The sequence below is a fragment of the Meles meles genome, chromosome 7 (assembly GCF_922984935.1).
Source record: "Meles meles chromosome 7, mMelMel3.1 paternal haplotype, whole genome shotgun sequence".
NCBI classification, from domain to species: Eukaryota; Metazoa; Chordata; class Mammalia; order Carnivora; family Mustelidae; genus Meles; species Meles meles.
In genome coordinates, this window is record NC_060072.1 from 82,614,581 (window position 1) to 82,626,942 (window position 12,362).

Genomic DNA, 12,362 nt, shown 5'->3' on the forward strand with positions numbered 1-12,362 from the left:
CCCTAAAGGAAACTTGAAGAAGAAAAGGGAAAGTTTGAAAAAAGAAGTATACCTTTTATAATTTTGACCAGCTAACTCTAAAGCAGGATTTCTCACCCTTGGCACCATTGACATTTGGGTCATATAATTCTTTGTTATGGGGAGCTAGCTTGTAATGAATGTCTGAGCAGATAAAGATGAATAACTCAGTTGGAAAGTAACCAGAGAAAAGCTCCCAGCTAAAAGGATCCTAGGAAAGTAGGATCCTCAAGAGGACATTTCCTCAAGAGGAGAGCTAGCCTAATAATAACAACACAGGATGTTTAGCAGGATCTCTGGACCCTATCCACCAGATTCCAGTAGCAACTCCCTTCCCCACAGTTGTGATAACCAAAATGTCTCCAGACAGTGTCAAACGACCTCTGGCAGGTAGAAGGGCAAAATTGCCTTCATTGGACAACCACTGTCCTAAAGGATCAATTTTCTCCTAAGCTGAGCAAGACCTCTTCCATCCCTTCTCCCAGTTTTCCCTTCTGTTTATACTCTACTACAACAGTGGGAAGATTACAACCTCATCAACCGAAAAAAGAATCAGAATTCCATTTTTAAATTATAGTACTCAGAACAGAGCGAGCAGGAAGATCTGACATGAATGCCTTTTCACTCAGGATATTGTTATCCTTTGATAATTCCACAATTCTTGGATTCTGCCTCTGTTTCCAGAGATGTTTTATTCTTTGTCCATTATACAAGACCAGTTCCAGGAAGGGATGTCCAGTAAAACTCAAAAAGATTTGCCCAATTCAATTAATGCTTATATGAGCGGACCAAGGGAAGCCATTAGTCCACGTCAGTAACCAAGAAACTTTGTTATCATAAAAATTAAGTTATTTTTGCAATTAGAGATACTGAAGAGTGGGCTTCTGACATCTTGGCTCATGTGGACCAAACCCTTTTCCTTCTCTTCTCTCTCCTCTCCTTTGTCTTTTTCTCCGTCTCCCTCTTTCCTTCCCTCCTTTCCTTCCTTGCTCCCTCCCTCTTTCTTTCCTTCCTTTTTCATTCTCTTTATTTCCTTGTAGGTATATCCATTCTTTCCTTTATGAAAACAGGCAAGAATGTGAAAAGGAAGATTATGAAGCATTAATTAGAAAAATAAATAACACCTCGCTGGAAGGAAAATTATATTAATGGGTTTAGAAGATCTTAAACCGCTACATCATTTGTGCCACCGAGTCATTAGTGTGACTGTATAATAGAGTCAGAGGCCCAGAAAATGGTGATTTATATTTCTTCTACTGACTTCTAATTCAGAATTATTATTATAAGATCTGTAGGGGGAAATTCCTCTTGGAATTAAAGCTAATGAACTGAAATAATCTATAGAAAGGCAGTTTAATTACTGAACATTATAAATTAAATGTTGTATTTCTATATAAAATATAAGTCTTTCCCTTCATTTTTGTATGATCACAAACTAAACCCCTGGTGCATATTATGAGAACGAAGAATAAGGAAGCTTATCTTTTGCCCCCTTTTTGCCTCTCACTAACTATAGGGCCATCAGTCAGGCAATTACTTTCTGTGAGCCTCAGTATTCCCACATGAGAAAGTTAGGCGATTGGACTAGATTATCTTTAAGAATTCTTCCATCTCCAGGGCGCCTGGGTGGCTCAGTGGGTTAAGCCTTAGGTCATGATGTCAGGGTCCTGGGATCGAGTCCTGCATTGGGCTCTCTGCTCAGCAGGAAGCCTGCTTCTTCCTCTCTCTCTGCCTACTTGTGATCTCTCTCTGTCAAATAAATAAATAAAGTCTTTTAAAAAAAAAAAGAATTCTTCCATCTCCAAAGCTTTATGATCATGGGGAAAACATAACTCAAACTTTCTGAAACTGAAAGAAAAAAAAATAATCTATACAATTCTACCATCTAAGAAGGTAATTACAATGCAGCATACATGATTTCTATGCGAGAGCTACAGGGTTATAAAAGCAAGAAAAGCTTCTTTTATTGATCAAAGCTCTTGACTATAAAGTAACATGTATCGCTCTTAGATTCTTTAAATTAGAATGATTCCTTTCCAGACAGGGCAAGCAACTTTGAGAGTCTGCTAGGTTCCATGCTGAGAATGTCAGCTATGTTACAGCAGAGGGCTCTTCAACAGGAAGGAAGGGCAGGGATCCAGAAGCAAAACAAATTCACAACTCTAAGAGCTCAGCCACAAACATCAGGGAATGGTCTGCAGTGGTGTCTTGACATTCGTTCTGGAAGGCCTCCCACTGGATATCTGTTTCTAAATTCATGGAAAATAAATCCCAATCTTTATCAGAGAAATAGGGTCCAACTCTGTTCTTAACAGGAGCTCTTTGAAGAGGTATGGCCTAGATACCCTCAGCTGTAAGGCAAACCCCCATCAGAGGACTCATTTCTTTGAGCCTTTGGTACAGATACTAACATTAAAGTGCACAGGGAGAGACTCAAAGAGGGAGAGTTTAAGCACTCATTTCCTCTTACAGGGACCCTGAATATGTGCTGACCTTGGATGATCTAACATACAAAGTTTTGTCAAAGATCGCCTTTGGACTACAAAATAAGATCCACTCCTATTTCCTAGGAAATCCAACTTTCACATATGGATGTAAATTCTCAAATTTGTAGACCTCTCCACAGTATACTGAAAATGTAAGGGCAAGAAATACTTTAAGTGGAAGCATAGAAATATTGGTGCTAGCTGGAAATGCTGGTGCATCGTTAAGGAAATACATTCCATCACCTGCCAGATCTTGAAATTCTTGGCTCTCGTTCTTTAGGCACAAAAATCATGGTCTAAACAGCTTTTCTTAAAATGATCTTGGCCTTCATTGGCATTCCTACAAAGGGATATTTCATTTATATCATTAGATACTTTGGAATGTTAATGGAAAATTCTCCCTAAGTAATCAGAAACAAAGAGTCATTTGCGGGATTTTATTTGGAAGGAAAATACACCGGGAGAGGTAAAGCCAAAGCAGGAGCGTCTCTGTGAGGGATGATGGCTCAGGTATTTCTTGGATTTACAGCCAACAGATAGGCTTGGAATGGAAATGAAGAACTTGAAAAATACCCTGCCGGAAAGAAACACTCCTCATTCAACAGTAGGCTCAATTATGTGTCATGTATTCTTACTTATAAGCTCAAACACTTTTTAAGAATGTAAGAAAAACAAAAAGAATCACTAGGAAGTAAAAAATGCACAAAGCTTTTTAAGGCTTTCATGCCAAGGAATCAGCAGACCTCCTTGAAAACCACTAGAACTCTTTTTTTAATGAGCACATCTTGAAATGTCACTCTGGGATGCAGTGGTTTTGCTAAGATTTTTGTTGTTGTTGTTAACAAATACATTGGCACTCAGAATTATTGATATTACCAGTAATAGAGCAAACTGTGTATTTTATACTCCATGTATTTATTGAGATTTGTCATTTATATTCTTTTTTTATGTCAGAAAAATATCTCTGCAGACCTCCTTCAAGAAACTCTGCCCCTCAGTGTGATTAAGTTTTGTCTAAAGAAAAAGTGCATAATTGGTCCCATAATGTGAAAATGTTTAGAATAAACTGACAAAAAAAGCAACAACTTGTAAATCCACTGGCAACTCTATATTGAATACATCTTTGGTTATTCTCCACAGATTGGAAGGTCACTCACTTCTCATTATTCTTTATGCCCAACATTTTGTTTTTATATAAATACTATATTTGAATATAATTTAGAGGAAGGACCTGTTCTTTGCTCTAACTGATAAACAAGATATCAAGTAATACACACTATGGTCGCTGTAATGGAAACTCAGAAGAGTGCTCTCTAATATAAAGGCATAAGGTGATACTTTTATTATAGAGTCATATTTTTACTAGAGTGTTATAGGGTCTTTTTCCCTGAAAACCTCTAAGTATTATTTGTACATCTATCTGATAAAATTATAAAGTTGGAGGTAGAGTAGGAAGTGACAAGAATAGTATTTTTAAGTGCTCTCTGATTTTATGATTGATTCCACATGTTTTTCTAAAATTTATTTATTTTTAAGATTCTTCTATTTAAAAAAAAAAAAGGAAATCCAAAGAAATGTCTTATTTCACACCCATATTTCCGCAAACCCTGTAGTCTTCAAGCTACTCATCTAGCACTATTTTCTTTTATATTCTACAGGTAGGAACTCAAAGAATATGAAGCGAATAGGTTGTCTTATCCCAGGACCAACTTTAGACATTACTAATGCTCAAGATATCTGGACTCTGGATGGTATTGAAGAGAGTGATAGTTCATAAAACAAACATAACCAAAACTTCTTTGATGTACTCAGCTGCACTTCCCAGATGCATGAAGGAGCTCGATTCTCTTTAATATTCCCATTTCCTAGCACTCCAAGAATCTATTTCTGAAAACATCTCATTATTTATGTTATTCTTCCTCTATGCAAAAATCTCCTGCCATATAAAGAAAATATTATTTAAGGGTTGTTTCTTCCATTTGCCTAGAATTCACTTAAGTTTTGAGTATAAACACTGAGTATACAATTAGCATAATATGAATTTGGTTCTCTAGTTTTTCTTTACTCTCCTAACAGGGAGTCTAAAACTTACCCAGAGCAAGCAGGTATTCCCTTCCTTAGAACAAATTCAGAATTAACTATCAAATCAAGGAGATAGGCTTTTCCTTGTGACTTGTTTTATTATAAGGGAGTGCTTATGGCATACTTGCCGAAAAAATTAGAGTTAAAAGGAACTTCTAAAAGTAAACTTAAGGCATAGGAATATTTTATTTCATAAACAGTCACTGTTTACCTGTACATGAATAATCATCAATTCTGATGTATCCAGTTTTGCAGATGCACATGAAAGAACCCGGGGTGTTAACGCACATCGTATTCTCACGGCAGTAATGGCGCCCTTCAGCACACTCATCAATGTCTGTGAAAAAGAGGAGGGCAAAGAGGTCAACAGTGGCCAATATTCTAGAGTTTCTCTACAGTTTTCTTCGGTGGAGAGAGGGCAATAGTTTCCAACTGAAAAGCATTTTTTTAAAATATTCAAAACCTCTCCTTTAATAGGAATGTTTGATGTTCAAATGACAGAAACCATAAATATTTTTTTCCAACAGCTCTTGCCGGAATTTCAAAGACGTCTGTATATTTCAACTTGCAACATTCTAAATATATTTAGAAATTTTCAGTGCATTCATCTACCTGTGTTTGATAAAATGGATCAGGGCGTTACCAATCTGGCTACCTTAGAGTCTTAAAATCTTCAAACTCTGAGTCTATCATATATTGCTTCTTGATTCACTGGCTATTCTGCTATATACTTGAGGAGACCCTAAGAGATAAATAAAATATTCACATATGCCAGAACTTGAATTCAACTTCAGTTAAAGACATGAAATCAATAACATGCAGTCTATTAGAGATACTAGTGTCTGAACCAGGATGTGTCTGAACCGAGATGAAATTACAATGTAGAGACCTGATATAAATAAGAAACTGTAAAAGAGTAGTAAGTCGGCATATTGAACTTCCATGGCAATCCACACACCAAGTTTTGAGTGTAAAGACTTACACATGGTAAGCCGTAACAGGTACTAGTACTAATTGGGAAGAAGGAGAATTTTTATAATAGACTGTCCTCATTATATAGCACCTCTGTGCATGGAACATAAATTATTTTACAAATATTTTGCCACTGTGAAATACTCTTTATGAAGGGCCTTAATGCACTGGCAAGGCATGGTATTTCTCCTCCAGAAGTCTGCATTCTCAAATCCTTGTGGTGAACCCACAAAGTAGCAATGCTCTCGTTTGTACTATTAAGAGAAATGGATCAATTTTAGGAGACAGTCAGGTGATCTACCACTACAGAGGTCATGCTCTTCCGATAACCTCAACTACATTCCCAGTCCTGAGAGTATCACAAGAATTAATTGATAGAATCTCAGAAAATTATAGCTTAGAGCTGAAGGGACCTTTAAGCTAACTACTCATTCTACAGATGAAAAAAATGGAGGACAAATGAGACTTGATATTCTATTCAACTTCTAAATGAAAGGTAACACGATAAATTACAAACCTCTTAGCATACAAAACTCTTCCCGGGCTTGGCCCTGACTTTTTCTGCTTTACAGCCTATGACCGCACCCCTTCCTCCCTGAGTTCTGGCCACACGGAGCTTCTGATCAGTTCTCAGACAGACCATGCTCTCTCATATCTGCCTGCCTCTGTACACGATGTCCTCTCTATTCCCTCTTTCGCTATCACCAGCCTGATTGGATCTTGCCCACCAGTGGATTATCCTTCACGAATTTGTTTAAACATCTCTCTGTGAGAACTTCCCCAATGAACTAAAGTGCTCTCTATGCAGTACTCTCTTGGAACTTGGTGTTTCCACTGCAGATTTACCCACTGTACCTTTATTAACTTTTGCAGGCTTCTTCTCTCCAAGAAGCCTTATATACTCCTCCAGGGTAGAGATCATCTGTTCGTGTCTCTTAACTCTAGCTGCACATCATATTCATCTGGGATGCTTTCTTAAAACATTGGGTCTTGCTCCAACTCCCAAACCCCCATTCCAAATCTGATTTAACTATCTGTAGTGGAACACAGGCAACAACTTTTTTTTAACAATTTCTTTTTTAAATCTTCTCCACGATGAGTCTAATGCAGGGATCAGCAAAATATTTCAATAAAGAACTAGATAGTAAATATTTTAGGTTTGGGGGTTTACAGAATCTCTGTTGCAACTTTAGCTCTGATGTTCTAGCATGAAAGCAACTGTAGGCAAATGTAAATAAATGAGCCTGGCATTATTTCAATAAAATTTTATTTACAAAAACAGAACTTAAATCAGATTTGGCCTGCAGGCCACAGTGGGATGACCCCGGGCCTAATGCATAAGCAACGTTAAGAATCCCTAAGTTTGTAATTCATTTTTGTATTCACAATACCTAATAGGGTGTCTAGGATATTATGGGGTCAATAAATGCTGCAGAATAAATGAATAAATGCTTCAAGGCTGGTTTAAGAAAGAGCTAAGAATAGATCTCAGATTATCTGACTCCTAGTAAAACATACTTCTCATGATATCATGCTACTTCTAAATGTTTGCACTGGTCTGCAAGTAAAGTATCACATTCAATTACTGCCTAAAAATCAAACTAGAGGCACCCTGGGGGAATATGATGAAAACTCATTTGCTTCCAGGGTCTTAAGATAATAATAGGAATCATATGGGATAATTAATGTGCTCAGCAGGATCAATGGTCTTTAACCCTGATCTTCTGAGAGAGTGCTGCAGAGAAGTGAAAGTTACTGAAAGCTACCACAGGAGTCCCCTGGGCTTTAAGCTTGTGAACTGGAGGGATGGCCATGAAGAAGTTCACGCGCGCAATGGTATGAAGAATTTACCTTTGGGGAAGAAAGAGCCAAGAATAATGAACTCAACTCGGTGGAGACACCTTGGTTATCAGAGGGGAGAGTTATTGAGTACACTGTGTGTGGCCTCTCCTCAAAACAAGACTAGTTCCTAGTGGGAGACCATAGTCCTGGTAGAATCAAGGATGTAGCTTCAGTGCCTTGGGCAGGACTGAGTCCCAGCTGGAGCAAGCACTAGTTACAGAAGGCACTGTCCCTCTTTTAAACAGTATGCTAGAGGCAGAAACCCACCTCTGTAGAGTGGCTACCAAACCTGGCAAACCCAACTCATAAGCACATGAAGCATAAGGAATGAGAACTTTGAGAGTACTAAAGTCCAATGAGAAGAGACAGGGTGATTTCTGTTAATGGACACTATTTATAGCCAAAGTTATCAGATAGTTTGGTTTATACGATAAATAGGGCTGTCTTGTGAAAGGGTACATGAGCCTAAATACTATCTCTCATAGTCCTGTGGTGGGGTTACATCTCACACTGTTGGGAGACACTGGCCAGCCCCATTTTCTTTCGTAGATTTTACCCTTGAAGCTAGCATAAGGTCGGAGAAAACACAATGTAGGGTCATAAAGCAAAACAAGGAAATCTATTTAGTGTGAAGCCTTTAGGAACTTGAATGGTTTGGATCACAAAGAAATAACTGGATTCATGACCCAGAGATATGAAGTATCAGAAACAGTATGGGGGGGCGGGGAGGAGTAAAAATACAAAAAATATAAGTGCAACACTCTATACATGATTGCCAGTTGCCTTTTTAAATTTCTCATGCCCCATCTTCAGAAAAGGAAGTCCCCAAAGAGCCTCCTTTAAAACCGCAAAGCTACATAAATGTCATTTCTACTTGTACATGTGGATAATCACAGGCCCCAAATGGCACGACTGAAAAATGATCTGGCAGAAAATCATGTTCAAACTTAGTCCAGGGTGTATTTTTGTTTGAAATCCCAATTCAAAAACTTAATATCAAATTCTCACAATTCAGTTCAATTCTCAACACGTTTACTGAATCTTCAATGCCCAAGTTCCTTTACTGGGGTTTCAGTTGTATTGATGACCCTGAGCCGAAGAACCACAGTCCTAGGTGGAGAGTACCAGGGATGGCATTTGCTGCCATAGAACTTTCTACCAGGCAGAGAGAATTGCACAAAGTTGGAAAGAGCTGCCGCAGAAGGTAGCTCCTGCCAAGAGGAAGCATTCAAGCGCAGCTTGGACATGCTGTAGAGATTCATGCGGAGGGCACGCTGCTCAGCCACATGGCTTTTAACAATCCGTCCAAAATTCAGTACAGACACAGTTAAAGCATAGGTCTGGCCTTCAAAGGACTTACAATCCTTCTAAGTACTATCATTACCAGACACACAGGAGCCTTCTATGCGTTAAGCCTGCACTCTAGGGAACAATTTCTCTAAGAGAGGCTTATGGTTCCTTGAAAACAGAGGATTGCATGGTCAGATATTGTTTTCGGGACCATTATGTTACTATTCTTCTTCCATCTCCCTCCTTAAAACTTTCACCATGTAATGAGGAAATTACAGGCTCTGAAATATCTGGTCATGTTTTTAAAATGTTCACTCATAATTCAACAAGCATATAATGCCAACACAACATGTCCGAGTGCTACATTAGGCAACAAAGATAAATTCTAGCTGAAGAAATAACACTTAGACAATAATGCTAGGAAGTGATACACACTATATAATAAGAGAAACATATATGATGTGCATTAAATTGGGAGCAACCAACTTCCTTGACACAGTGCCTTTTCTGTTCGAGCTTATCAATGCAGAACAAATCTGGGAATTTATACTTGGTGATACAAATAATTTTATAAATCTTCCCTCTCCCAACTTTAGGAGCTGATAATGAAATTAAGAAGCTAGGATACAACAGGAATAACAGCATAAGGTCCTATATACCAAGTGCCAGAAAAGAATAGGATAGAAAAGAAAAGAAGAGAAGGAAAGGGAAGAGAAAAGAAGGGAAGGGAAGGGAAAGAGGAAGGGAAGAGAAGAGAAGGGAAGGGAAGAGAAGAGAAGAGAAGAGAAGAGAAGAGAAGAGAAGAGAAGAGAAGAGAAGAGAAGAATGTACTCACTACTAGGACTGATACTCAGAGTAAAGCTGGTGACTAAGAGCAGGGACAACGAAGGACAGATTGCTGGTTGGTGTGGCAGGGCATGAGGTAGATTTTAAAGAAATAGATTTAAAGGGACAGACTTACACAGAGAAGGAGGGGGCTGCCACAAACAGTTTCCTGTCAAACAGAGATGCTCAAAGGTGAGTGAGAGGACTGTAGACGTTGGAGTCTAGTGTAGGCAGCGTAGGCAGCAAAGACATGAAACACTGAGGAACAATGAATATTCTATTTGGCTGGAGTTCATGCAGGAAATAAAACAGAAATACAGCTATGGGAGAGGAGACACAACGGGAATGCACTTAAATCTCCAACAAACACTAGAAAGGTATCTTCCTTGCTGTGATATGGAAACAGGAAAGCATTTGGAAGGAGGTGAGGAGGGGAAGTGGCTTAGAAAAATAAATCTCATGAAGAGTTGGCAGAATGGAGCAGTTGTGGAGCTGATGAGAGTGGTGCAATCAAGGTGAGGAGAAGTTCATTAAATTAAACTAATCTCCCTAGCCCCAGTTCTCCACATTACTTATGAGTGTCTGAAAAATCCTATTAAGTTGTTTGTTGGTATGTCTGCTGTCTCTTTCTAGTGGAATATAAGATTCAGGAGGGTTGGGACCTTGTTCTAGGAGAATGGCTGGCTCTCCCCAAAAATCTGCTGGACTAATCCATGAATCCTTCCATGGCTTTTCGTCGAGAAGGAGAAAGCGTAAGTATCCTAATTCACACTGGCCTGACCTGGAGCTCCACTTGGCAGAGGGAATCCTTTGTCTTCCTAGTATCTTGCCCAGGCATTTACTCCGACATGAGGTTTTTGTAAAAAAGGGGATATAAGCCTCTGTGGTAAAATACAGTCTTGCAGGCGGAAGAACACTGCAGTAGGAATAAAGAAGGCTGGATTCTAGTCTTTGGCTCTATGATAAGCCTGACAGGCATTTCATGTCTCTGGACATTAATTTCATCATCTATGAAAACAAAGGCTAGAGGTTTCCACGTCATTACCAGCCCTCATACTTTACAATTCTAACAAAGAGACCACAATTTGTATGGTTGCAGGAGAGAATCTGATTCTACAGGATTTTGTAGGATACACGGTCGTACTCCAACGAACTTAAAAAGCATAATAAGTAAACTGTGTTTCTTACACTTGAACAACCTCTCTTGCCCCAAGATAATTCAAGCTGATCTATTTTAGAAACAGGAACTTATAAATTTACAAATTCCCTTTTATCCTATCTGAAAGCTGACTTTGTAATTATTCAGAATCACAGATTTCTAGACCTGAAAGGAACTACAAAAATCATCTAACCTAACTGCAGTCATTTACAATTAAAGACATGGGAGGCATGGAAATGCCAAAGACAAATTAAGAAGGTGGCAGGAATCAGACTGTGAAAGTTTCATGAGCCACATTAAAAAATCTGAACTTCATTCTATATGAAATGGGAAAGGTTTTAGGAGAAGGTTCCTTGGATCAGATCTGGGTTCTTGGAAGATCCCTTCAGCACAAGTTTATATAGTTAATGAGCAGAAATCATAATGACAACACTGTTTCCAGACCCTAGATCCTACATTAATGTTGCATTTGACCTATAGAGTCATCTCCTCGGAGACGATCCTTGGAGGCAGTGGGCACTCAGGTATGATGTCCCCCTCTCCTGTGGGCTTCTGCCACACAAACTGGCTATCCTCCCACTCCCCCCCCCACCCATTTTATGCTTTGTATGTCACTGATGCCATTTAAAAAAATTGTATATTTCTAAGGCTTCAGTATTTTATCTCAATTATAATCCTGTAAAAGGATTATATTAGCATGTTAATGAACACTAATGCTTTATTGCTCAGCCAATAAAATCCTGAAGTCATGCAGTCAACAGCAAGGACTCTACATACTGAAGATGAACACGCATCGGTATGGGTTAGAATTGCTAAGTCTTGGCCCACCAGCTGTGAAAAACTGGCTTGGCGAAGTTGGCAAAGAGATCAATGACTTAATTCATAAACCAGGAAAAAGCCTAAGTTCTGAGAAATGTAATTCTGGAAAGAGATTTGAGAATAACATTTGGGAAGATAAGAGTATTTTTGAAAATAAAAAAAAATTTGCAAGTATAAGTAGGCTGCTCAGTAAAAATCAGTAAAGAATAAATTAAAATGTCATTTACAAATAGGCTAACATTAAAAGGAATTGCAAGCAATCCTTTTTTGAAGTCAGTGGCATTAGCAAGTTTGTTTACCAAATATTAATTTTTATGTATTAAAAACTGTATCACACACTACTGAAAAATATCATTTTTGATACCTTAAAAGAAAAACCATACATTTTCTTCATTCACCTTTTTAAATTCATTCATTGTAAATTGTACAGTACATTCCTCAAGAGTAAAAACTTTAGTATTATATCATTGTTCTTGCTACTTTTAATAGGATACATTATGCCTAGCTTTAGGATTCCTGCATTTAAAACAGATATACATGGAGACATGCAGTAGGAAAATTTGAGACAGGGCTGAGAGTGGATCATGAAATTATACCTGTGGGAAAAGGTGAGATCACCTGGAACACTAAGGGGCTGAGGAAACAAAAGCATGAGTAGTTTATCCACATAAGTAATATTTATTGAATTCTAACTATTTCCCAAGGTATTAACGGCAACACCAATGGCATGGCCTTGAAGAAAATGGATGTGGTTTCTGCCTTTGCAGAGCAATGGTCCTTCTCAAAGACAAGTAATAATTTTTAAAAATGCTGTGCGAATTTGAGAAGGATAGTGCACCTGGAACAAAATGTGAGCACTCCAAATCTTA

At 38.3% G+C, this 12,362-nt stretch overlaps 1 protein-coding gene across 5 annotated transcripts in view; it reads right to left on the reverse strand.

The window, feature by feature from the left end:
* The window catches only part of NELL2 (neural EGFL like 2), a 414,049-nt gene that overhangs the window by 153,172 nt on the left and 248,515 nt on the right, over window positions 1–12,362 (reverse strand). For all 5 annotated transcript variants that reach the window (XM_046012522.1, XM_046012521.1, XM_046012520.1 and 2 more), the window contains one exon: window positions 4,798–4,923. In XM_046012522.1, the coding sequence (XP_045868478.1) occupies window positions 4,798–4,923 (126 nt within the window). The remainder of the gene's footprint in view (window positions 1–4,797; window positions 4,924–12,362) is intronic.